This window comes from Triturus cristatus, chromosome 10 (assembly GCF_964204655.1).
Source record: "Triturus cristatus chromosome 10, aTriCri1.1, whole genome shotgun sequence".
In the NCBI taxonomy this organism is placed as follows: domain Eukaryota; kingdom Metazoa; phylum Chordata; class Amphibia; order Caudata; family Salamandridae; genus Triturus; species Triturus cristatus.
In genome coordinates, this window is record NC_140593.1 from 163378065 (window position 1) to 163405926 (window position 27862).

Consider the following 27862-nt stretch of genomic DNA (forward strand, 5'->3'; position numbering starts at 1 on the left):
ACTGGTGTTAGTTCTTTTCATTCCGCACCAGTCAGTGCAGATCCGGGAAGAGTTACCCCTAGCCTTTCAATTTACCCTTTTTTAACCTTTTTTTCAAGATTTTTTTGAGACTTTGCGTCTTAGTGTGTTAGGAGGTTTCAAACCGTTTGAGGCCTGTCGCTGACAGATGTCGGTGACAGTCCCACATTTGGTGGGCCTCTGGTGTTTTGGAGTGTGACCACACTGCCAAGACCTGCATCGACTGCCACATCATGCACCCTAAGGCCTTGAGTAAGAGGTCCCTCAAGCTTCTCGCCACTCAAGATCTCAGTTGAGGGTAACGTCCCGAAATCGTTCATGGAGCCACACCAAGTGTTTGTTGTCACATTCTAAGTCGTCACGGAAATCGGGTAAGTCCCAAAGGCATATGAAGAGCAAGAATTCAAAGAGATGTTAAACTTCACCACATCCGTCGAAGACATCTGGCGAGACGAGGGAGCATCAGTATTCATGGCCTAGCTCTGTGGGGAGCCAGCACCGTCTCCGTTCCTCCCAGAGATTCCAAGTGCCGGAGCAACCATTTACAAGAATTCTATCAGGCCCTTAATCTCATATTTGGTCTGCTCATCCCCCCTGGAGCACCTTTGGGCCCAACAGGCTCAGGAGTAGCCCCTACTAGTCTTCTGCCGGCGGGTCAGCCCACAACACCAGTCGGGTCCCTAGGATCCATTGATGGATCCGGAACGATGCCAGTCGAGTCACCTTAACCTTCCCTGGCACGTGCTCCAGTGCCAAATCCCCACGGCGCCATCCCCATAGTCTTTCCAAACTCTGACACAGAGCTGGATTGGCCTTGTCCAACACCGGCACCTATAGGGGGCATACCCCTCATGTCAGAGCCAGTGCTTTATTCTTTTGATAGGTCTTTGCTTGGGTGCGAACGGGAGGGGTCTTATAGTTACCCGTATCCTGTAGAAGATGCTGAGGACAGCTGGTATGAGGATTTGGCAGATGCCAGTGGTTTGCATACCTCCCTAGACATTGGCTTGGTCTCTCCCTCTCCTGTGGCTATGGAGGAGGGTGCCTCAATAACTATGATGGTGAGGAGGGTGGCTGAGGTCTTGAACTTTTAGTTATTCTTGGTGGCAATCAAGCCGAACATCTTGACAGAAGTTCTTCAGTTAGGAGTTACCCAAACTGAATGTTTACTCCATTTTAATTAAGCACTTACAGATGTCGTTCTTGGGGCCTGGTCCAACCTCTGCACAGGGGCTCCTGTGAATTGCCCTCTGCCATCGCCCTTCTCCAGAGGATCCCAATTCCCTCATCTAGCACCCCACCCTGGAGAGCCTGGCCTCCATGTCCCGAGTTAACCCTTGTTGTGCTCCCTTCTACTCCACCGGACAGGGAATCCAAGAGGCTGGACACCATTGGTAAGAGGGTTATCTGATAGTGACCTCTTGACAAGGATTCCTTTCCTTAGAATTATCCCCAGGCGTCAGACTGTCTTTGGAAATGTTTTGTGAGCTGAACCCCTGTGTGCTGGTAAGTGGTGGTGTTCGGCTCCACGTGGGATTGTCGGCATTTTCAGCATCGGAAGTGACATGTGTGTTGCCTATATAGGTGCCACCCAGTGCACTGATGTCAGTTCCTACCCTCGCCACTCAGTGCAGATCTGGAGATTGCTACCCCCAGCCATTTTTTAACAGAATTTTTTTGACGTTTTGTCGAAGTGTGGCTTCAGCCTTGTGGCACCTGTACCTGGCGGCCTTGAGCGCTTGTATAACATAAAGTCCTGCGTCGACTGCTGCAACGTGCTCCCCAAGACCTTAAGGCTAATTGCCGCTCAACGTACAGCGCCGCAACTGTCTCGATCCCGGTCAAGAGGAAGGTCCTGGGATCGGTTGCAGACCCATTGATCTTCGTCAAACTCATCTGGACGTTCGGGTAGGTCCCAGGGAAAGAAACGGAGTAAGAAGTCAAAGAGGTCTTTGACTTCTCCCTGTCTGTCAGTCATTTGCAGAGACGAGGGAGCTACATCATTCAAGTCCTGGCTACCCTGTTGAGCAGGCGCATGGGCCGGCTCCCCCCTCCCTGAGTTTCCAGGAGTCACAGAGACCCCTGCCCAACTCCTGCTGATTTTATGAGGCCATGCACCTTTGAGCGGCCCGTCACTGCATGCACACCTTCAGGCCCCACGAGCAGGTCCACCACCTGGCACCAGTCAGGCCCCTTGGATCCACAGATGGATCCGGACCAGCCCCGTTTCTACCATCTCGATCTTCCCCAATGCCAGTCCCGAAGCCTACGCATCTGGCACAGCTGGCTCCCTCCAGTGGCCCATCCCCATTCTCATCTTCGACTCCGACATGTAGCTGGAGGGGGCGTCACCTGATGCCAATTCTGGCGTCGACATGGAGCCTTGCCCTCCAGACCATAGCCATATTCCTATGGGCTAGAACTTGGGAAAGATTGGGAGGAGCCACTAGATCCTGAGTAATTCCAGCCACTAAACCTCAACATGGATTGGTGTGAGGAATTTGTGGCTGCTAGTGGACTTGACACCTGCCCAGATACTGCCATGGTCTCTTCCCTCACTGGAGGAGGGAGCTTCTTTTGCTATGGTGGTGAGAAGGGCAGCCAAGGTGGTGGACCTTACCCTGTCCTCAGTGACGGTCAAGACTAACATCTTGACAGAGGTACTTTAGCTGTGAGTGACCCCCTCAAAACTGCATCTTCCATTTATTGATGCCCTTACAGACATCCTGCTTGGGACCTGGTTCAAGCTTTGCTCCTGTGACCAGAACAATTGCCTGCCACCATAGCTTACCCCAGGGAGCCCCATTTCCTCACACAACACACTAGTCTGGAGAGCTTGGTGGTCCAAGACTCCTTCCTCTGTAAACCCTGGCGCATTCCATACCACTCCACCGGATAGGGACCCCAATAGGCAGGAAAATATTTTCTTCCACCAGCCTGGCTCTGCTATCCATGGACACATCATGCCTTTTGGACCTTTACTCCCACACACTGTGGGATTCAGTTGCACAGGTGCTGTCCATGGTCCCAGAGGAGATGTGGGCCATTCTCTCCCAAGCTATGACCGACGGGAGAGATAAAACCAAGTTCCCGATCAGATGTGGGAAGGACAAAACTGACTAGCTAGGCAGAGCGGTTTCCTAGTCAATGGCCTTATTGCGCCGCACCTGGCTGAGAATGTCTGGCTTTTCAGGGAATGTCTAAGCCTCTCTTATGGACATGCCCTTTGATGGCTCCCATCTCTTTGGAGACACAGCGGACTCAGCGCTGGAGAACTTCAAGGACAGCAGAGCTACGGCCAGGTCCTTGGGCCTTTCCAAGCCCCCCTCACCCACCTCAGTCTGCCCTTTTCTCCTTTCATGTCCACAGAAGGGGCTTCCAGCCGCATCTTTACTCACTCAGCCCCCACGGCACGCAAGCTCCCCAGCCTCTGGGTGGCCGAGGATGCGTTATCCCCAGACACCGTGGGTCAGGCAGCCAGAGGTCGGGCCAGTCTACACCCATTACCCCCACCCAGCTGCTGCAGCCTCCAAAACTCTTTAGTTCATCCTCCAACCATTATGGGCAACCAGTGTGAGGCAGAATACGCCTGCACCACTGGAGGTCGATAACATGAGACCACTGGGCTCTCCAGATTGTCTGAAGGGGCTACTCCTTCCCCTTCATGACTACCCCACGACCCGCTTAAAGACAGGCTGATGGAGGAGCATCTCAACTTGCTCTGCCAGGAAGTTGTGATTCTCTTGGCCAAGGGAGCCATAGAGAGAGTGCCGATGGCAGAAGTACCTTGTGGTTGTTTTTCCGCTACTTTCTGGTGCCCAAAACGGACGGAAGCCTTCATCCTATCCTAGACCTGCACCCTCTCAATTTCTTCCTCAAAAAGGTGAAGCTCAGAATGCTCATGCTTCCTCAAGTCTTGTTTGCCCTGGACTGGGGAGACTGGATGGTAGCTTTGGACTTGCAGGATGCATACTTCCACATCCCTGTTCTGCTTGCCCATAGACATTACCTGCGGTTCACGGTGGGTTACGAGCATTTACAATTTGCCGTGCTCCCTTTTGCCCTTACCAGCGCCCCTCCCGTGTTCACCAAGGTGATGGCGTTGGCGCAGATTCTTTACCGACCCACCCATCTTCCCTACTCTGCGAATGGATCTTTAGGGACAGGGTTTTCCCCTTTCAGGACCCTAGTTTTCCCCACCAGTCGTGAATGTTCTTTGTGGCTCCACGCTGCTGGTGTGGGAAGTCACCCAAAAAACTAATCTCCGCATGCTCGGGTGGCATCTATATAGGTACAGCGCACATCACTTCCAGCGCGAACAATGCCGATAATGCCACTCGGACCCAAACAATGCCACCTACCAGCGCACATGGGTACTGCTCACAAAATAAAATCTGGATTGAATCGGACTCCTGGGAATCATTCTAAGGTAAGGAATCTGCAGCTAGATAGAGTTTCTACCAGATAATGCATTCAGTGAATAGTGCATGCTTTTTTGGGCCAATATACCCACAAAACCTGGGATTCGGTTGCGCACATGCTTCCAGTGGTCTTGGAGGAAGCCCAAGCCATACTGTCACAGACAATTGCAAATGGCAGAAATGCAGCAAAGTTCACTATCCGATGTGAGCTGGACACAACCGGCTGAGTAGAGGAATTTCATGATCGGTGGCATTAAGATGCCACACTTGGCTGAGAATCACTGGCTTTTCATGAGATGTCCAGGCTTCTCTCAGTGACATGCCCTTTGATGGCACTCTTCTTTTCGGACATAAGATGGTTTCTGCTCTAGTGCGCTTCAAGTACAGTAGGGCTACGGCTAGCTCCTTGGGCCATTCCATGGCCCCTGGTCAATCTCAGTTTGCCTTTCGTCCCTCTCCTGGCCACGGAAGGGGCTTCCAACCTCATCTTTACCCACCCAGCTACCACGGACAACAGGCTTCCCAACTTTTTTGTGGTTGAGGACGCAGTCCCCACAGACTACATGGGACTTCCAGCCATAAGTCGAGCCAGTCCCCCACAATCCCAGCAGCCGCGGCCTCCAAACCTTCTTATCTTGCCCTTTCAACACCATGAGCACCTAATGGGAGGCAGGATATGCCACCACTGGCAGTCAGTAACATTCGACCAATGGGTTTTGCAAATTGTCCAATAGGGCTTCTCCCTCCCTTTTTTGTACACCCCCTCCAGCCCCTCAGTATTCACCAAGGTGATGGCAGTGGTTGCAGCACATCTGCGGAGCTCAGGGATTCCAGTCTTCCCCCACCTTGACCATTGTCCGTTGAAGGCGAGCTCAACCCAGGTAGTCGTCTCCCACCTCCTGACTACGGCAAACCTCCTGCACTTGCTGGGGTTCACTATGAATGTGCCAAAGTCACACCTAACTCTCTCTCTCAGATGCCCACTTTCAAAGGATCTGTTCGGGACACAGTGCAGTTTCAGGCTTATCCTCCCGAACGGCAACTCCAGAACATTCCGACTGTGATACCGATGTTTTAGCCTCCATCCTCTATTTCGTGAGACTTACTATGAGGTCGATGGGCCTCATGACCTCCTACAGCCTGCTGGGGACTCCCTGGCATATCTCGGCATGTGTGGCCTCTGCAGTGGGACCTGATGTTCCAGTGAGCGCAGCATCAGGCAAATATCCCTGATGTGGTTCGGAACTTGGAGGGAACTGCAAAAGACCTGCATTGGCGGCTAACAAACCAAGATTAGGTTCCTCTCCCTTTCTTAACCAGAGCAGACTGATTGGTACTGGTGGCCACATGGAGAGGTGGAGGTCATTGTCTTCGGCCTTCTGCGAAATCTGGGCTCCAAATCAATCTTCGGGAGCTCTGGGCTATTCGACTAGCAGTGAATGCCTTCCTGCCTTCTGTTAAGAGGAAGACTGGTGCATTTGCTGACGGACAAAACCACCGCCATGTGGTACTGCAACAAACAGGGCAGGGTGGGGTTGTGGACTCTGTCAAGAAGCGCTGCACCTGTGGATGCGACTCGAACACCCAGGCATATCTGTAGATGTTAAACACCTGGTGGACTCTCTGAATGCCGGAACGGATGAACTCAGCCGTCGATGCCTAACAGATCACGAATGGCATCTCCATCCGGAGGTGGCACTAGGCCTCTTTCAAGTTTGGGGAGAGCCTAAGTTATATCTGTTTGGCACTGCCGAGAACACACAATGTCAGCAGTTTTGCGCACTGGACATTGCAAGGCAGCTCCCACCCGGAGACGCTTTTCATCTTGAGTGGAGCTCTGGCCTCCTGTATGCCTTTTCGCCAGTACGGCTCCTGCCTAGAGTTCTCAAGAAGATCCAGAAGGACCGGGCCCAAGTCGTCCTTGTGACTCCAGATTGGGCACGGACAGTTTGATACCCAGAATTCCTGAGCATGAGCATCGTTACTCCAATCAGGCTGCCTCTTCGGGCGGATCTCTTGTTTCAGCAACAGGCCAGGGCGCTACACCCAGGCCTCCGAACCCTCCGCCTTCTGCATGGAGATTAAGTGACGACAGTTGACAGCTTTTGACCTTCCACCTGAAGTCTGCAATATTATTATGGAGGAGAGGCTCCACCACCTGGACCCAAACAGAGTGGTGGTGTTCTATCTTGATAGTACCAAGGGTTCCTGGTGGACGATCAGTTCTTCGTAGGATATTTCGGAGCCAAGAAAGGGAAGGTGGTGGAGAAACATACCATCTCAGGATGGGTGGTACTCTGCATCAAAATTCGCTATTTATTGGCTACGAAGCAACCCTCAGAGGTCTTGAAGGCTCATTCAATCAGAGCCAAAGCTGCGACCACTGCGTTAGGTAGCAGAGTCCTCATCTTGGACCTCTATTAGGCAGTAATGTAGACATCTCTGCACACGTTAACTAAACACTTCGGCCTCGACAGTCAGGTTTGTCAGAATGGGCACTTCATCTGTTCAGTTACTTTTTCTGGTGGAATCCTTTTCGGTGCCCCACCTCAAGGGATGTATTGCCTGGGTATCTATTCGAAGGTAAGGAATCTGTCGCTAGAAGTCTCTATCAGATGAACAAGTTACTTAACTTTGTGTCATGATCACGCTCGCGCTCGGTGAGGAACCGAGAAGAAACACTCTCCGGCATCCACAGAAGAAAACTTGCATACAACTACATCTCCCAGAAGCCTTAGCGATCATACGTTTCACGTAACACGTGTCACGTCCAGACAACGAATAAAAGCCGAAGACGACATGGGGGGGCGTCGCCAATGATTCCGGATGTGTTTGATTCCCGTCAGCAGCCAGTGCCTTCGCAGTTTCCAGCCTGCAGGTCCTCGTTCTTCGAAGTTTCCCCGAGTTCCAGACTGCGCCCTCGTCTGCCTCCTTCTTTTTTCACCAACAGGAGGTGAGTGGTAGCGAGTCCACCGACACCAGAAAGCCCAGGGATTTCCGGGCCAACATTCCACAGTGCGCGCTCCTCTGCTCCCGAACAGTGCGCATAAGAGTGGCAGCGCGAGCACCGTCCTACGGGCCTTCCGAAATCAAGGGGGCCTTCTTATCCGCTTCGAGCTCTGTCTCCCCCAGACAGTCAGGGCTCGGAGAGAGTCGCGAAACGAATAGCCACGCCCTCGATCCAACTCCTTGGGCCAAGACAACCTCAAACCCGGCGCTCCTCGGCCCACGGATGTTCCGGGCCTAGAGTGGTAGCGCCCCCAGCAGTTACCTCCAGACCTTCCCGAGACAACCAGCCACGACAAGATCGAGGCCTCGCCTTCCGTGAGTCAACGGGGCAGCGCGCGTGAAGCGCGCTACAAACACAAGTTGTGGTACAGGGGCTTACGCTCAAGACGTATTGAGCTACCCTTGTTCCTCTGGCCCTCACTCCGGTCATTTGCAAGTGGGGCAGCGCCTGCCGCGTTGACACTCCACCCAGTGAACTCTACTGGGCAGACGCCACGACAGTCGCAGTCCTTTGTATCCTGTATCCTGATAACGGGAGGAAGATAGCAGGTACAGCGGGGAACTGTAGACGACACTCTAGCACAAAAGGGGGTGGGAAGAAGTTAGCAAGTGCGTGTCTGAACATCTGCTTGTTTCGTTACAGGTCCTTCTCCCTGCTGTTCCACCCCTTCCTTCCCTCATCCACCTGTCTCCTGAGTCCGCGTGTATTACACATATTCCGGGCTGGGGACGGATGGGAGGGGGACCCCTATATAGCATCAGCGTCATCCCGAGGAGAGGATTACAGGAGCCCTCGACACTTTGGTAATTCCTTATCTGGTAGTGACTCTATCTAGCTGCAGATTCCTCACCTACCCTTCCCGATCTGCGTATGAATTACAGTCATAAGATTACCCCTATTAAAGAGTCCTAGACATGCACACTAGTGGTCAGTGCTTATCATGGCTCTGTGTTCTGGTGTGGAAAGTTGCAAAAAGAAACTGACATCAGTACACTGGGGTGGCACCACACATGTAACTTCCGGCGTGGTCAACGCCAGGTGTAGCAGAGCGATGCCACCTACCGGCATGCAGGGGTACTGCTCAGCAAAAGTTTCCGGATCCTGTGTGACACCTGCGGAATATTCTAAGGTAAGTAATCTGCAGCTAGATAGTCTCTACCAGATAAGGCATAACCAAAGGTAAGTAACTTGCTTTCTTTTAGACCTTCACCCTTACAATTCCCTCCGACAGAAGAACAAATTCAAGATGCTCATCCTGCACAGGTCTTGTCTGCCCTCAACCCAGGAGACTGGATGGTATTATTGAAGTCAAACCCCAATATTCATCTGAACGCCAATATTTGAACACCCCATAATTTTACCAAAGTAATTCGACTCTAGCATCTCTAATTGATCTAACAGTTAGAGACTACACTTCAACCACAATAACACAGTTTAGCAGTGTTAAAAAGAAATAAATATTGGAAGTGGGAAGAAATGAGTTCTAGGCCAAAAATGAGCAAAACATGTTTATGTTACACAGGAATAGTTAAAAGCGGTACATAGAAAATATGCATAAAATTCCATAAACGCACAAAAATACATTATTACAAAATAATTGCAAAATGATCGACTTTATTAATCCCTGGTTAACAGACTCTAAGTAAGAATGTTAAGTCTAATGAAGAGTATAAACACATCCCATAAAGAGTCTAAATCAAGTGGACATAGAAAAATAAATGCTCCAGTACTAGCAGTCCAAATGACAGCTGTAAAATCCATCAGAACCCCAAAAGAAAACAACCTAATAGAGCTAAGCCTAAACTGAAACTAAACTTAAACAGCTAAAGTCTAAGAGCTTTTATACGCAAATACCACTTTCTAAAAATATAATCTGTAAATGTAGCTTAGTATTATCATGATTAGGGTTGCATTGGCAAATCAGAAATATCTGTGTAAGCATTAACATTGACCCACTTCTTAAGGTGAGAGACTTTCATCTTCTGCCTCCGCAACCAACCTCCGTTGATGATTAACACAAAATGAAACATCCCTCTAACAATGGCTCGTTTTGCGTGTCCTCACTAACACTTCCAGCAGAAGTCCTTGGAAATTGTGCTTTGTGTACATGTTGGAAGTTTCAGTCATAATATAGGCTTTCTATCAAAGTTGTACATGACTATCACATTTACGTCATTCACTTGTTGTTCTGCGGAGACAAGGGGAGAGATGGCTTTGCAGTGAGACACTGATTGGGAGGGTGAATGAGCAGGAGCAGGTTGAGCAGAACATCAGAAACTCCATATTAGAAATAATGGCTTCTTAGAAGGAAATGTGGCATAACTATTAATCTCATTATATATACTGTTCAAGTGACCTAGGTAACTAATTTCAGGTGCAACTTTATTAATTTATCAGTTACGAATCCATGCATTATAAAAAAACGTCAATAATGAGAAATAATTTTTGCGCAAACTTTTTTCATATTAAACACAACAGTAGAATTGGACCTGCAGGATGCTAGTTTCCACACTCCTGTACTACAGACACAATTCTCAGCGGTTCAAGATGGGGCAGGAGCAATTTCAGTTGGTTGTGCTCCCTTTTGCCCTCACCAGTGCTAACAAAAGTGATGGCAGTCGGGCAAAACATCACCCTACCGGCGTTCTTCACTCCACCCCACTCCTTTAAGGAGAAAAAAAGACTCCATTGACTGGATCATAAAAGGGCTCTTAGCTTTTACATCGATGGTACTAGGGGCATCATGTGTATGATCCGTTGTTTGTGGGATTTGCTTGAGCTAAGAAGGGCAAGGCAGTGCAGAAGAGGACCATCTCTCTATGGATCGTGCTCTGCATTAAAATCTGCTACGCACTGGCTAAGAAGCAACTCCCGGAAGGTTTGTGAGCTCATTCTAATAGAGCCAAGGCTGTTACCACTGTGTTAGCACTCGGAGTGTCTGTTCTGGATATTTGCCAGGCTGCTACAGGAGTGTCACTCTATGCGTTCACGAAGCACTGCTTTCTGGACAGCCAGGTCCGTCGAGATGGGCATTTTGCCCACTCTGTCCTGCAGTACTTTTTGGTTTTGAGCTAGTACACAGACCCGCCTATTGGGAGGTACTGCTTTGGTATCTATTCAAAAGGTGAGGAATCTGCGGTTTGAAGAATCTATCAGAAGAACAAGTTATTTCCATTTAGTAAATCTTTCTTCTAGATACTTTATCTAACTGAAGTTTCCTCACCGACCCTTCCATCCTCCTCGTTCTGTAAACTAGTATCTTTGCCTCCTAAAAAGATCTTGAGTGTAGAGATCCGCACACTGCTCAAAGCAAATTTGCTGTTGGGCTCGAAGTGAGGGGGCATGGACAGCCTAGAAACCAACTGACATCAGTGCGCATGAGTGGCACCTAAATATGGTTCCTTCTTCAATTTCAGAGTGGAAAGACGTTGCCTCAGAGTCGCACAGTGTCGTATACCGGCATGCAGAAATGTTTCCAGATCCAGTCTGATTTCTGGACAATAATCAAAAGATGAGGAATCAATCAATCAAGGACTTGTAAAGTGTGGCAAATCACCCATGAGGATCTCAAGGCGCTAGAGTTGCTGCTTGTTTCATGGTAATCTTTTCATTCGAACAGCCAGGTCTTGAGTCCTTTCCTGAATTGCTGTAGCAATGGAGCGGTCCTGAGGTGCAGAGGAAGGTTGTTTGACGCTTTAGCCGTCAGGTGTGAGAAGGAGCGCCCCCACTGTTGCTTTGGCAGGTGTCTGGTTTGTTCGGTGAATGTCAAGTGTTTGTTAATGTAGGCTGTTCCATTGTTGAGCAGGGCTTTGTATGCGTGGGTCTACATCTTGAACTGGCCTCTGTTCTGGATCGGGAAGCAGTGTAGCTTCCTGAGGTGGGGTGTGGTGTGGGTACTTCTGGGGAGGTTGAGGATGAGTCTGGCTGCTGATTTTTGTACTATTTCTAGTCTCTTTAGGAGGCGTACAGTGATTCCTATGTAAAGTGCATCCCGTAGTACAGCTTGCTGGTGATGAGGACCTGCGTGACTGTCCTTCTGGTGTTGACTGGGGGCCACTTGAAGCTCTTGCGGAGCATGCTTAGGGTGTGGAAACAGGCAGGTGAGAATGTGTCTACCCGTTTTTTCTTGGAAAGCTTGCTGTCCAAGATGATGCCAAGGTTACGGGCGTGGTCTGTGGGGGCAGGGGATAGTCTAAGTTCAGCAGGCCACCATGTGTCATTCCATAGAAAGGTGTTGCTCCCAAATATGAGGACTTCTGTCTTGTCTGAGTTGAGCTTGAGACAGTTATCCTTCATCCAGTCAGCGAAGTTCATTATACATCTGTGGAATTTAGCTCTGGTGGTGGAGAGGTCTTCAGGCAATGATGAGCAGGGTGTCGGCGATGATGATGATCAGTCCAAGTGATCTGATGGTGCTGGCCGGGGTGGGGGTCATCTACGTTTTGAAGAGAGTGGGGCAGAGGGACGATCCTTGGGGGGGTGCCATAGATCTTGGGTTCCAAGGTGAACGGTGGGAGACTCGTTCTCTGGGTTATTCCAATGAGTTATGAGGCAATCCATTTGAGGGCCTCTCGCTGGATTCTGATGTGGTGGAGTCTGTTGATCAAGAGGCGATGGGAGACGACGTTGAAAGTGGCTGACATTTCCAGGAAGATGAGGGCTGCCATTTTGCCATAGTCCAGGAGGTCCCTGATGTCATTGGTGGCTGTGATCAGGGCTGCCTCTATGCTATGGTTGCCTCGGAATCCGGGTTGAGAGGGATCCATGAGGTTGTTGCGTTCCAGGTGTTTAGTGAGTTGCTGGTTGATTTCCTTCTTGAGATCTTTCACTGGGAAGGGGAGCAGGGAGATGGGCCGGTAGTTCTTTGGTTCTGCTGGGTTGGCAGGTGGTTTCTTCAGGAGGTGCTTCACTTCAGTGTGTTTCCAGTCCTCAGGGAAGGAGGCCGAGGTCATGAAGGTGCTCAGGACGTTCTTGAGCTCGTTGCCATTTGTCATGCTCCAGAGGTTGAAGCCGTGGTGGGGACAAGGGTCCATGGGTGCACAGGAGTGCATGGAGTTCATGGTGGAGATTGTGGCTTGAGTTTTGAGAGGTCCCAGTGGGTGATCAGGTGTTCAGGGTTTGTGTTCATAGGTGTGAGCAGGCTGATGCTGTCGGCCACGGTGGGTTGGAGGTTTTCTAAGATGGCAGAGATCTTGTTGTGGAAGAAGGTCCACCAGGGTGTCACACTGTTCTCGGGAGGGTGGGGTGATGCTGTTCTCGGTGGCTGAGGGATTGGAGAACTCTTTCGCAATGCAAAGAGCTCCTTGCTGAAGTATGTGCTGTCTGCTACGGCGCTCTTCTTTGGTTCTTTCAGGAGGCGGTGGTTCTGGTTGAGTGCTGACTTGAAGGTGGTATTGTCGCCTGCATCTTTGCTGGTGCGCCACTTTCTCTTTAGTTTCCGGAAGTTGCGTTTGATTGATTTCAACTCTGTGGTGAACCAGCCTGCTCTTTTGCACGGTCCTTTGGATTTGGCTGGCTTGACGGGGGCGATTGTGTCGGTGCATTTTGTGATCCACTGGGAGAAGTTCTTTGCAGCCTGTTCTGGGTAGGATGGTGTGTCTGGGAGGTGTGAGTTGAGAGCCTTGCCACTGGTCTTCTGATATATTTTTCCAGTTTCTGGGTGTGGAGCGGGGTAAGGTTCCAGTGTTGGTAGGTCCTGAGATGGTGAAGTAGATACTGTAACGGTCGGTACAGGTGAGCTGGGAGACTTGATTGTACTTGACTCTGTTGCTGGACGTGAAAACGGGGGTCGAGCGTGTGTCCTGCGATGTGGGTAGGGTCAGTGACAAGTTACTTGATGCTGATGTTGCTCATGCTTTCCAAGAGGTTGGCTGTGTTGGTATGGCTGGGGTTGCCGAGGTGGAAGTTAAGATCGCCTAGGGAGATGTAGTGCTCGGAGTGGATGGTGATCAGAGTGATGAGGTTAGGGATGGTGTTGCAGACACAAGGGCATGGTCTTGGTTGTCTGTAGATGAGGGTGCCTCTGGTGCTTTTTTGTCTGGGTGAAGTTGGAAGTTGATATGCTCCATTATATGGGTTGATTCGTGTAAGGAAGTCATGCAGCAGATGATGTTCTTGTAGATGATTCCACTTCTGTGATTGCTGGTTCGGTCCCAGTGTGTTATTTTGCAGCCTTCGGGGGTGGCAATAGCGATGTACGGTGTTAAGACCGGCATTGTTCAATGTAGAAATAGTTTTAAAAAGTAGTCTTGAATGTTGGGAGCTTCGTATTGTCTCATTGAAATTGAAAGGAACTAAGAATGGATGTTCCTTTGGCTTTACTAACTTGAGAGAACATTTTGAAGATTTGTGATTTACAAACTGAGCTAACTAGAGAGATTGTAAGTGGTGATGGCCATCCGAGTGATAGTCAAAGAGGAACATGAATGTTGTTGCAAGTTTAAACGAAGAGATAAGGTTACTAATTTGACTAGGTTGCCAGTGACATTTAAAGATTGCTAGCCAGTGCTAGAGTCTACACACAAGCATAGTGGTAATGCGGAGCCGGGACTATCATGTGACTAAGAGTAAACATTGCTGATTTGATGCCTCTGAAGGAGAATGTCCGATAAAATGAATGTTGAAATGTTGATCTAAAATAATGTCCTGTTGCAAGTGGTCCTTGGTGCCACGATGTTACAATCTGATAGCTATGAAAATAAAAAATGATTATTAATATCCATCACAGCAGTGTTCACAGGCTTCAAAAGAATTAAAGGTCAAATGATCTCCAATGGGACATGAGCTTATGAATTTTGAATTACACAAAGATCTTTATTTAATACACTGAGGCACCAGACTTCCAATATTGTTTCTCCAAATAAATAATCAGCCTGTGTCCTCTTTACTATTTCATGTCCATTGGCTCAGATAGTTCCAAAGTGCAAATTGTGTACTTACTGTTTAATTTCTGACTTCTCTCACAGGGCGAAACAAGAGAATGAACCTAACTGGGAGGCCTTACAGACACATGGGAGTCCTTGGAACCTCAAAACTCTATGACATCCGGAGGAATATCTTTGCATTTACTCCTCAGGTAAGAAAAAGATTGAGCAATTTGAGGTTACTATGTATGCCATAATTAGTGACAGTCTTGCAAGAGGTGGTCTGGGACAGTGATGTAACTTACCTTCTTTTAAAAATGTTTTTGTAAATTTTTTTTTCTTTTTTCTATTACAACACAGTTGTAAATATTCTTTTCCATAACGTAGTATTTGTCCTGTATAGTTCCTTATCCAAAATGTAATTACTCATTAGCAATTATGACTCTTACGGGGGTGGATTGGGGAAGGAAAGAAGCGAGGAGCTGGTGGTGGAATATAGGGGAGAAGTGTGCAGGGAGCGGGAGGTTCCACTCGACCTATGGGCCTGATGGCGTAACAATGTCCTGATAGGCTTTTTTGTCATCCATCTCCGTCCCAGTCTATCATCTAGCCAACCTAAATCTTGAATTTTTCGGGCAGCCTTGTGCCTCGTAAACCACCCTTTCCATTGCCATATATAGGTCCATACCAATCCCCCATCCCTGTATCGTTGGGAGTATCACACTTCAAGAAGAGTGGAGAGCAATTGCGCAGCGACCTTCCCCGGCACCGCATCTGACGCCGAGGTCTCATCCTCATTCCAGATGATACGGAGCCAGTGTGGTGTCCTGCAGTTTCCTACAGTGACGGTCAAGACAAATGTCTTGACATAGGTCCTGCAGCCTGGTGTCTCCTCATCGGAACCCTTGCTGCCTTTTAATGAGGCCTTAACGGATGTTCTTCGGGGCACCTGATCCAAACCCAGCACTGGGGCTCCTGTGAATACGATTGCCCGCCGTCATCGCCCTGCACCGGCGGCCCAGTTTTCCTCACTGCCCACCCCCAAAGCTTGGTGGTCCAGGCATCCACTTCCTGTGGTGTGTTCCCTTCCACCCCTCCAAACAGGGAATCTAAATGGCTGGAGACCTTAAGGAAGAAAATGTTGTCTTCCGTCAGCCTTGCATTGCAGACGTGGAACACTGCATGCCTTTTGGGCCGCTACTCTCAATTAATAGGGGATACGGTTGCGCAGGTGCTGCCTAGGGTCTCGGAGGAGGATTGGATCCTGCTCCCCAAGCAATATCTGACGGGAGAGATGCAGGAAAGTTTGCCATTCGCTGTGGCTTGGACATGACGGACTCGCTGGACAGGCAGATTTCTTTGACGGTGGCCATCAGCCTGGCTGAGGACATCTGGCTTTTCGGGGGATGTACAGTCAAACCTCATGGACATACCTTTTGATGACTCACGTCTCTTCGGCTGACGCAGCACTTGAGCGCTTAATGGATTCGCGGGCTACAGCCAAATCCTTGGGCCTCAGTACTACACCCCGGCCTGTGTCTGCTTTTCACTCCGTTCGTGGCTATGGAAGGTGCTTCCAAACGTGCCAACCCTATTCCAGTCAGCGGGTTCCACAATTTCCACAACGCTATGTACGCGGTTCATCCCATCCTCGAGGATCGGGAAGCCAGAAGTCAAGCCAACTTACCATCCCCTCTTCCACCACAAAACCTTCCTAGTCCTGTGTTTTGGGGTCACGAGTGTCCAGTGGGTGGCAGGATACGCCATCACCCCCACCACTGGCGTGTTATCACCTAGAACAGGTGGGTGTTTCAGGTAGTCCGAAGGGGATACTCCCTGCCCTTTGAGATTACCTCTCTCTCTATGCCTCCAACTCACAATCAGCTGACTGAGGATCATCTTGCGCTACTCTGCAAGGAAGAAAAGGCTCTCTTGGCCAAGAGAGCTATAGAGAGGGTTCCCGGGCCAGAAATAGGCTGTGGTTGCTATTACCGCTATTTCCTGGTTCTAAAGAAGGACGGAGGCCTCCGTCCTATCCTCGACCTCATAGCCCTTAACTACTTCCCCAAGAAGGAGAAATTGAAGATGCTCACTTTGGCTCAGGTACTGTCTGCCCTAGAACCGAGATACTGAATGGTAGCATTGGACTTGCAGGAGGCCTATTTCCACATTTCTGTCCTGCTGGCCCATCATCGCTACCTGCGGTTTACAGTGGGCCAGGAGCACTTTCAGTTTGCTGTGTTCCCCTTTGGTCTCACCAGTGCCCTGCGGGTGTTCACCAAGGTGATGGCAGTGGTCACAGCTCATCTGCAGAGATCGGGGGTTCCAGAATTCCCCTAGCTCGACTACTGGTTGCTGAAGGTCGGGCTCGTCCCAAGCAGTCGTCACTCATTTCCAGACTACGGTGAAACTCTTGCATTCACTGGGGTTCACTATAAGTGTGCTGCAGTCACACTTGACTCTCTCTCAGACGCTTCCCTTCATCAGAGCAGTTCTGAACACGGTGCAGTTTCGGGCTTATCATCCCGAGCGGCGAGTCCAGGATATTCGGGCTATGATACCGATATTTCAGCCCCTATCTTGGATTTCGGTGGGAATGACTCTGAGGCTCTTGGGCCTCATGGCCTTTTGCATACTTCTTGTGGACCATGCCAGATGGCACATGCAAGCTCTGCAATAGGATCTAACGTTACAATGGGTGCAGCATCGGGGAATTCTCACCAACCTGGTCCAGATCTCAGAGAGCACTGTGAAAGACCTGCAGTGGTGGCTGACAAACCGAATATTGGGTCAGAGGCAGACCCCTCTCCCTTCGCCATCCAGACCTCACAGTAATGATGGATGCGTACCTTCTGTGATGAGGCGGCCATCTGGGAATGGTGAAGATCAGAGGACTCTGGTCTCCGGCAGAGGCCCAACTCCATATAAACCTGTTGGAGCTTCAGGCGATCCGCCTGGCACTGAAAGACTTCTTGCCGTCCATCAAGGGTAGGCTAGCTCAAGTGTTCGCGGACAGCACAACCGCAATGTGGTACTGAAACAAGCAAGGCTGGGTGGGGCCGGGGACCTTGTGTAAAGAGGCTTTGCATCTCTGGACTTGGCTGGAACAGCAGGGCATTACCCTGGTCGTTCAGCATCTGGCTGGTTCACTGAACACCAGAGTGGATGAACTCAGCTCAAGGGGCCTAGCAGATCATGAGTGACGCCTTCATCCGGAGGTGGCGCAAGGATTCTTTTAGCGGTGGGTAGAGCCTTGGTTAGCTCTGTTTTCCTCCATAGAAAATGCACAATGTCAGCAGTTTTGCGCTCTGGAGTTTCCAAGGCGGTTCTCGCTCGGCAACGCTTTTCATCACGACTGGCGCTCCGGCCTCCTGTACGCCTTTCCGCCCATATGACTCCTACCCAGAGTGCTCAAGAAGATCAGGAACGACCAGGCACTAGTCATTCTTGTGGCTCCGGACTGGGCAGGGAGAGTCTGATATCCCGAGCTTCTGGCAATGAGCATCACTTCCGATCGGTTGTACGACGGTACAAAGCATGCAATTACTTTGCATGCCTTTGACACGCATTTTTTTCCGCGCATGTTTTTACAGCGAATATGTATTTAAAACGCATGCCAATGCAATGCATTGTTTTTAGATTTAAAAACAATGTATTGGCGGGGGAGAACCCCACCAACTTACCTCAAATGCATGGTATTGGCATGCGTTTTAAATACATATCTGTAAAAACACACACGCAAAAAAATGCATGGTAAAGGCACAACGAGGTAAAAACCTTGTTGTAAAGGCGGTTTGCACCTCCGATCAGGCTGACCCTTCGGGAAGATCTCCTGTCGCAGCAGCAGCAGGGGAGGGTTCTCCACTTGAACCTGTCCACTCTCCGCCTCCTTGCGTTGAGATTGAGCGGCGACAGTTGACAGCTTTTGACCTCCCTCCCGAAGTCTGTGAGGTTATTCTAGCTACCAGGCGTCCCTCCACGAAGTCGGTATTCGCCTGCTGATGGTCCAAATTTTGTAAATATTGTACAGAATGGTCTATTGACCCTCTATTGGCATCTTTATCTGATGTTCTCCTGTTCATAGTTTCCTTGGCCCAGCAGGACTCTGGTCTGGGCACCTGGAAGGACTATCTTTCAACCATTTCCTCTTTTCTTCGGCTGCTTGACCAGCCTTCTCTTTTCAAATCCCCTCTGGTGCAGAGATTCTTAAAAGGGTTAACCCACTTGTTTCCCCCCACCCCACCCTTTATAATGCCGCAATGGGACCTTAATTTGGTTCTCACCTTTCTGATGTGTGCACTGTTTGAGCCGCAGCACAACTGCCCTCTACAGCAGTTCACCATCAAATCAGCCTCCTTAGTGGCAATAACCTTTCCCAGGTGGGTGGGTGAACTGCAGGCACTGTCATCACAGCCTACTTACCTGATGGTCTTTCCGGATAAAGTGGTGCTCTGCACAAGGGCATCTTTTCTACCTAAGGTGGTAACACCCTTTCATGTGGAGCAGTCGGTTACTCTACCCATTTTCTATGCACCTCCGCACCCTTCTAAGGAAGAGGAGCGTCTCCATCGGATGGACCATAAAGAGCATTATCGTTCTACCTCGATCGAACAGAAGGATTTGGGGTGGATGACCAATTCTTTATATAGGATACGTGGATGCAAAGAAAAGTCGTGCTGTCCAAAAGAGGACTATATCCTGCTGGGTTATCCTCTGTATCAAAATCTGTTACGCCTTCGCGAAAAAGGATCCTCCTGAAGGGCTTAGGGGCCATTCCACCACGACAAAAACGGCCACCTCGACTCCCCAGTGTGGTGTTCCCGTTTCAGATATCTGCCCAGGGGCCTCATGGGCGTTGCTGCATGCGTTTGCCAGACACTACTTCATGGACTCCCAGGTTTGCAAAGAAGGCCTGTTTGGTCGCTCTGTCTTTCAGGACTTCCTGGTCTAAACCTTCCACAGTCCGTCCTCCAGGGATTACATTGCTTGGGCATCTGTTACAAGGTAAGGAATCTGTGTCTAGATGTCTATATCAGATGGACAAGTTACTTGCCTTCGGTAACGCCTTATCTGGTAGGGATATGATCTAGCCGCAGATTCCTTACTGACCGACCCATCCTCCCCACACTGCGGATTGGTTCTAGTGTTGAGGGCTTTTCCCTTCAGGGCCCTAGTTGCCTTTTTAACACACCATGGTCAGTCTCTTCATGGCTCTGCGCTTGGAACGTCGTGAAAAGTACTGACGTCAGAGTGCCGGACTGGCATATATATTGATGACGCGGACGTCACGACGATGACAAAGAACACAACGCCTAAGATGTCACGCGGAGTTGACGGACACCACCTACTGGCGCGCAGGGGTACTGCTGTCAAAACACTTCCAGATCCAGCCTGACGCCTGGCAGTTCAAAGGTAAGGAATCTATGGTTAGACCGTGTCTCTACCAGATAAGGCATCACGGAAGGTAAGTAACTTGTCCGTTACTGATCTTTGGTAACGCTCTTTCTAATGAATACTCTGTCTAGCCACAGATTCCTCACCACTCTCCCACCTTCCTCTTCCGTGGAATGGTCTCCTTTTCCATCTAAAAAAGGTCCCAGTTTGAGAATCCGTACACTGGTTGCTTCTATGTGCTGATAGGGTCTGCATCTGAGGGCGCCGGTGAGCTACTAAAAGAACTCAACCTCTGCGTGCATGGGTGCTGGTTGTATGTGAACTTCACTTCAGGAGCAGCAAGGGGTTGGAACAGAGTCACACGATGCAACCTACCCTGTGCAGGAGCACCCTTTTCTGTATCCGGTCTGGTGCCTGGTGATAGTCACAAGGGGAGGAATCTGTTATTGGCTGGAGTATCCTCCAGGACATTATTGAAAATAAGTACCTTCTTCTACATTGGAATGCTCACTGTGGCAGAATGCCTCCAAATTCTACTGAAAGATAACAGTCAGTGGAAATTGATTTGGAAAGAAACATATGATAAAACTATGTCAATGGTGTCTTATTTTATTTTGTGTTGTTTCGTCCTACTGCACAGTCATGTCCCTCCTTCTCAGTTCTTTCTCAGTCTTTATGATTCTCTAATATGTCCTCTGGATTTGTTAGATCACCCTTTTTCTTTTTTGGCCTGGGTTGACAGCACAAATGTTTGGGGCCTATTGTTCTTGTACGGAAACAACCTTGGTAAAAGCTACTTAAGAAATTAGAACAGTTATGGACAGGGGAGGTGCCGCCTCTCTGATCCTTTTGGATCTCTCGGCGGCGTTTGACACGTCAATCACCACCTGTTGCGATCCTGCCTGAGAAAGTTAGGGGTAAAGGGTCTAGCTCTGTCCTTGTGAACATCTTTTCTGACCGAAAGAACACAAACCGTGACTCTGGATGGCTTCAAATCAACACCCTATGTCCTGCCATGCGGGGTTCCACAGGGCTCAACGCTTAGTCCATCCCTTTTTAATATCTACGTGTCGGAGTTGGCTCCAATGATCCAGCTTCAGCCGATGACACACAGATTGTTGTAGCGGTGTATAAAGCCCAAGCCTCTCCTGTAATTGCATTTTAGTAACTGTATGCAGGAAGTTTACAGTTGGATGGGCAAGCATTGCCTTAAACTCAATTCGGAGAAAACCGAAATAGTGATTTTTGGCAACCTCCAACCAAGATGGGATTTGCATCTGGTGGCCCAGAGAGACAGGAGAAGTGCCTAAACCAGTGAATAAAGCAAGCAATATTGGGATTTTAATTGATTTTAATTGTTAAGAAACTAATATTCGCCCATCAAACAAATGCAATGGTTTCCACCACATTTTACCTGCTCAAGAAACTGAGGAAGGTTCTTCCTTATATCCCTATGAATTCTAGGAAGACGGTGGTAACTGCATTAGTATTATCAAAATTAGATTACCGCAATGGGTTGTACCTGACTATGCAAAAACAACATCTAAAAAAATTTCAAATGGTACAAAATACAGCTGCGAGACTCCTCCTAAATCTGCCCAAGTATGAATCAGTCTCGACCGAAATCCGTAAACTCCACTGGCTTCCTGTAGCAAGTCGTGAGAAGTTTAAGACGCTATGCCTAGCCTTTAAGGCCTTGAATAATATGGGACCAATGTTCCTAAGAAACATTTTCTCTTGGTACTGCCCGGGTAGACCGCTTCGATCTGCTGGCATCAAACTTATGATGGTTCCCAGGTTTCGCACCTCTAGCTGGGGGGGACAAAGCATTTGCTATGACACAGAAAAGTTATGGAATACACTTCCTATTCATATCAGGTCTATAAGCTCCTTACCCTTATTTAGAAAGAGTCTGAAGACATGGATTTTCTTGAACTAATGCAAAAACTTCTAGGGCTTACTGTAGTTTCCATAGCGCCAAGACACCTCCGGATATTCATGCGCTTAATAAGTTATTTTAACTTAACTTCTCAATTCTTAAAAAATATGCATATAGTTGGCTCCATTATCTCCTGCTAGATGAGTATTCCTTTCTCAACTGATGCTATAGCTCCTTGAATTCCACTGCCTTTGGAATTGGCTACATTGCAGTACATAGGAGACTGTTTCACATCTTAAAGGCCCACTGAATCATCACTCATTAAATTCATTTTTTTGTGCTTGCATTATTACTAAAAGCAATCTTTTTGGGTTACTTCCAAGGGCACCACTCACTGATCCATTTCGATAATTCTGAATTATTCAGTGCAATCCAGGAGACACTGACTGTGTATTGCTCAGGACCCCGTAAACTGCCCCAGGAATCTTCCCAGTGCCTCCAAGACTTTACTCTCTTCCCCTAGCACATACTACCCTCATACACTGCCTGAACCTCACTAAACAGTTCACTGCCACAAAGGTGATACTGCCTGTATACTGCCCAAGAATACAGTCTAGTGCCCTTCCCCCAAGACTCCATTTACGTTATCTAGGATTTGCTGCTCGCCACAAGGCCAACATTGCATTATGCCCCAGAGACTAAAGCTAATAAGTCTGGCCTTTAATGCGGAAATATGGAAAACCATTAATGTACCAGTGCAGTTTGCCTCAATTAGCGCATCATATTCAGACATTTTGGATTGTATTGTATTGCAGTTGTTTATCCTCTGCTTATACTCTCCTCACCTACCTCTTTTTCTTCTGTCTCATGATAGTTCATCGATCAGCAGCAGTTCTTTTTGGCCTTGGACAACCGAATGATTGTGGAGATGTTGCGAACTGATCTTTCCTACTTGTGTAGCCGCTGGAGGATGACGGGGCGTCCAACCATCACTTTCCCTATTTCACACACCATGCTTGGTACTGATACTTGTAATTTTAAGGTTTCAGATAATGTTTGGATGTGGAACAGGAGAATGAGACATTGAGTCAGGGTTAAACTTTATTGAAGTTGTTGAATGTCAAAGACATTTTCTATAGTTTATTTCCAAAGGAACATGCCCATCCCATACAAGCTAGTGAAATACTTTGACATGTTTATTGAAAATGTAGGTATTTACAGATGTAATAACCACACAATTGTTTAACTACAGTTGGAGAGACTTTCCACTATTTTCCAGTTTTAACTTAGCCAACAATGAAAATATTCTACGAACATCTGGGCTATAGCGTCAAGCTAACTGCTGCAGAATTCATGCTTTTTGTAAAAAGAAAGAAATGGGTTGAGATGCAGAGAAACGACCATTAATCAAGTGGCAGTTTGCTTAATGTTGGATCAGTAACAGTGTTAACCAGTAAATGACAAAATGAACTAGTTTGCTTGTAAAAATGGACAAGAAAAGAATTTGTCGCATGTTCTTTCCACAGATTGAATATGCAACAATAATGCCTGTAATGGTGTAGGTAGGTACTATCGCATTGAAATTTACAAAACAAATGCATCTGAGTCAGTCTAGAAGGCACAATAAAGTGGATGCAGTACCTATTTTATTTCATCTGGCTATCATTCTTTACTCCCCTCATCCCTCCAAACATGAGGAGGGACTACAGCAGTCTGATCCCAGAAGGGCTCTCAATGCGGAACAAAGAAGTCCAGAAAGGACAGTCTTTTTCCATGCTGTGAGGGCCAGAAACCAGACAAAACTGTAAGAAACCAATGTCCAGCTAACTCCCTCTGTACATAGACCTCTGAGTATAGAACAGAATTGTTTGAAAAGGAAAGCAGACATTCAAACACTCGAAATTTGGTAGCCCTATTCTGCGTTCCTTCCTTTATTAAAAAGATCCCAATGTAGTCCTCAGCCCACCTCCTTTCAGAGACTGTTCTGGGGCTGGTTCACTTTATAACTCTGTGGAATGAGCATTTAGTAGAAGAGCAAGTTGCTTACCTTTGTTCATATTCTTTCTGATGGAAACATTGCCTCCCGCAGATGCTTCATGTGAGGCTTTTCCCTGGTACGAAACTGGACTCCCTCATTGGCACTATTTCTCATTTTATTGAATCAAAGACCCACTTGGAGTCAAGCAAGACAGGCACAGCTACACGATCTTCTGGAAGAAGAGAAGGAGCATGCAGAAGAAGTGGTCAGTGGAGCTGCAAATCTGTGGTATTCTAAAAGTTGAGGAGAGAGAAAATGAAGACAAGGGAGGTATGGAACATTTCCATCCAGACAGGCGTGTCGGTGTTAGAAAGAAAAGGAAACCAAAGGACAATGCTTTTCACGGACTGGGCAAAGATAATTTTGTGTTGATTTTTTCGATTAATACAAAAAAAGGTAGTCATTCCAGGAGCTCCCTATAATGCAGTTTCCCTGTGCTTTTACCTTGTCTAAAACAAAATTGCATTTCAGACAAGATTTCCAGATCCCTATTCCCCACTTCGACTGCCACAACACCTACACCCTAATCTCCTAGGAAGGAACCAGCCTCCCAGCAATACGCAGAGGATGAGAACTAAAAAGACGTTGAGATACCAGAATGGGAACAAGAGGCTGTGTGGCACCACTGCATTGCTCCAGTGTAATGCAAGAAGACCCCTTGTCCAGTTTACTTTTCACAGGGTCATTGCATGCTTCCACTGGCTGGTGGATAGAGTTTCAAAGCATAGTGACTGTTGGGACGGAAAATCCCTCTACATGGTAAGAGACGTGCACCCCTGCCCTGAGAGCCCAACTGTATTGATGTCTGTATATCTTGTGCTCATTCTTGTTGCCATAGGGAAATACGGATCATGCGTGTGCATCATACCTTGTGATCAATAGGAGTGAGCAGGTCCTTTTTAACCTGTCACTGGAGTGATGCCTGGAGGCTCACACACTTTTAAAGTTACGCTGTTGTGTACTTAACTCACCCCTGGCCTACATCAGATTGGTGTGACGTCCTGCATAGAAGTGGTGTATCTGTGCTTGGTGTGTGTGTCCCTGGGAAGGATGCAATACAGGGATATCCAGACTCCAGAATAATTATAAAGCACCAGACGATGCACCAGCCTCCTACACTCCCTTCCTTGTCACTCATCCAGAGCCATATTGCACTGCTGTTGCTGGAAAAGGATGAGAAGGGCAAGTGTTGAGTTTGATAGCAGCAACCATGATCAAGTCAATCAACAGCCAAGCCATGGCAACTTCTGAAATAATGCTCCTTAATTGCACCTTGTGTCATAATACAGGAGGGCTGAGGGCAAGACCATATTACCTAAAGTTGATCTTACATTTTCTGTGGTAATTGGCACAACTAAAGCATTTTGACACTGGTTTCAGGCACCTGGCAGGAGCGGAGGTCCTCAGACAACAAGGGGGGCTGGGCAGCTGTTCTTTTACAGTGCCATTTTGCCAAGACTGCAACTAAACATTTCAAATCATAAAGTTACATCCTACCTTGGACTCCCTCCAGTTTTGCTATCTCTGGAATTCTGAATGAACAAGAGGTACATGGCAAAACAGATTACATAGTGGGTATTGATATTACCAAGCACACCTATATCACTGCTGCAGGAATTATTTGCAAACAAAGGCTATTGTCTCACCGATCACATCTAAGGCCATCATTCTTCACTTCTCCCTCTTGTTGTAGATGAAGCACCCAACCAAGATTGCATGAGCCTCCAAAGAAAACTTGACTGTACTGTCTGACTAGCTACCATCATTTACCCTGGCCCAGTTGATGAAAACATTGCATGTGCAAGAACATCGCTGCAGATCATTGGGTGTTAGAATTAATCAAGTTTGGCCATGCACTGAAATGTATCTGAAGACCCCCCTCGAATGCTGTCTGCTCTGAAAAAATGCCAGCATCTTAAGAAGGTTCAGCAAGAAATCCCCACCATGATATATAGAATATAGGAGCTGTAGATTCAGTTACCAGATCTCAAAGAAACAAATCTTTTACTCAAGGTTTTTCCTACTCTTGAAGAAAATTGGAGAATACCCACCCATCCTGAACCTTTAGTAACAAATTCAGAAAAACAATCATTCTGCATGGTAATCTCTACAGGAACGGGAATTCATGACTTCCCTGGGTAGCCAGAATGCATATTTTCATATTGTTATTCATCCCAGGCATAGCAAATTTCTTTGCTTCTCAGTGGCCTTTCAGCAATATTAAATTAGTTTATGCTGGGTCTGGTAGCTCAGTGGACGAATGTGTCCACTTCAGATACCAATGTTTGCGGTCATAGCCGCAGGTTTGAATCCTGTCAGGTCCACTTAGCCTTTTATTCTTCCAGTGTCAATAAAATTAGTACAATTGAGTTGGATAACTATGAACACCTGTTATTCAGCTCCCAAATACTTCAAGAAGTTAATGTGCCCTTTACAAATCCACATGAGAGCAAACATCTGCAGAAGCCTGCTTACAGAATATTCACAAAATGCCTCACCCCAGTGGCATTCAACCTTAGAATTCAGGGCCATCAGGTTTATCCCTAACTTAATTATTGAGGCTAATGAAAGGGAATTTGGTGCAAATGGACAAGAGTACACACTATTGCTTGCATAAATAGGAGTGTTTGTTGGATCAGGAAAAGGCATCCTTGTATCCCCATCACTCACTTCAAATTCTAGGACCACTCATGAATACAGCTACTGCCGGACTGGGAACCGAAACCGGCCTTGGAAAACAGCTTGGTTGGGCCCCCGGAGTGGGGGGGGGTGCTAGTAGGAAGCACCAATCCCATCTCACTGCAGTCGCTTCTGTTACAGTGGGCCAATATTGCAGCTGTGCTGCAAAACCAGCCCCGGTAACAAAACCGTCCCACCGGAGAAACGCCTGGTGCCCGCTACGGCCAGACCGGCCCTGGATACAGCTCAAGCCAGAGCTTACCCATCTGAGGAAAGGATAAGAAGGATTTTAGCAACCGTCTAGTACTTTCAAATGAGACAAAGGTTCATGGTTCTCCAGTATAAGTCCATTATTGGGCAATTGTATTCCTATGTTTTCCTAATCCATTTTTGCCCCTAAGTAAGTGCCCTGTTTAAGAATATTAAACACACAGTGGCAACAGGAAACCTTTCTGGTGTACCATTCCCTCCTTCCTAGAGTTCAAGCCTAGGTACTGCTAGTGAAAACCAGCAACACAATATTTATGTTCCACATCAACCAGCAGTATGGCTGGGATCCCGTGTCCTCTGCAAGCTGGCCAGAAATGTTGGAGTACTGTATCACGTTACAGGACGGCTCAAGCAATGTAGTTGAGTATCAACTAATTGGCAGATGCCGTTGGTAGGTCACTGGGAGACTGCCACAGATGGAAACTACAATCTCCCCAACTGCAGAAAGTCTTCCAATGTTGGGTCAATTGGACCTAGACGTCTTCCAACAAGGCACACTGGCATCTGTGGATGAGAGGTGAAACACTTTCCCTTCGCTTGTGTGGGTTGTTGTTTCTGCTTTTTACTCCTCTTTCCCATGATACAAGAAATAATCAGGAAAATGAAGTTGGAGCTATTCTCACTCATGCTGAAAGCTCCAACGTGGTAGAGTCAATACTGGTATACAGGTTTTGCATCTTGCAGACCAGAGATGGCGTTTGAAACACATCTGGATCTTCTGTCCAGTCAAGGAGGTAAAGTATTGCATCATATCCTGATGTTGCTCAGTTTGTCTTCCTGGCTCCATTTCTCCTTGAGTATGCCCGCTTAAAAAATTGCTTTAGAATGCAGATCCATGCTAGAGTAACGTAAGCAAAGTAAAACCTTCAAAGAAAATAGAAATTTTTCTGTTGATATGGTTCACAGGAGGATCTTAATATATTGCTTTATCTTTTTCCTAAGTTTTGTCTTAAGTACGGTTCCAGAAAGGTCTACCTTTTCAGCCAATTTCAAGGTTTTGATGCACATAGGTATGTTATCAGTGTTTTCAAATAGTACTTTGTCAGAATTTATGATGGGATTCTCTAGGAAATCTCCTCCTAGGCATCAACCCGCAGTCTCATGGGAATTTAACTCTGTGCTCTTTTAAATAATGAGATCTTTTCAAACCCATCCACAAATCTGAGTTGAAGAACCTCTAATGGAAGATGGCTGTACATTAACATTCTCAAGATAAGTGAGGGGTATCCAAAAATTCATAATCAAAGATACTTTCCTTTGCTTACCGTGAACTCCAGCATCACCCTCGTT

At 47.8% G+C, this 27862-nt stretch overlaps 1 protein-coding gene across 3 annotated transcripts in view; it reads left to right on the top strand.

Moving 5' to 3' along the window:
* PHKA1 (phosphorylase kinase regulatory subunit alpha 1) overlaps positions 1–27862 on the top strand; it is a 1109231-nt gene that overhangs the window by 543038 nt on the left and 538331 nt on the right. For all 3 annotated transcript variants that reach the window (XM_085630734.1, XM_085630735.1, XM_085630736.1), the window contains exons 15-16: positions 14415–14524; positions 22460–22604. In XM_085630734.1, the coding sequence (XP_085486860.1) occupies positions 14415–14524; positions 22460–22604 (255 nt within the window). The remainder of the gene's footprint in view (positions 1–14414; positions 14525–22459; positions 22605–27862) is intronic.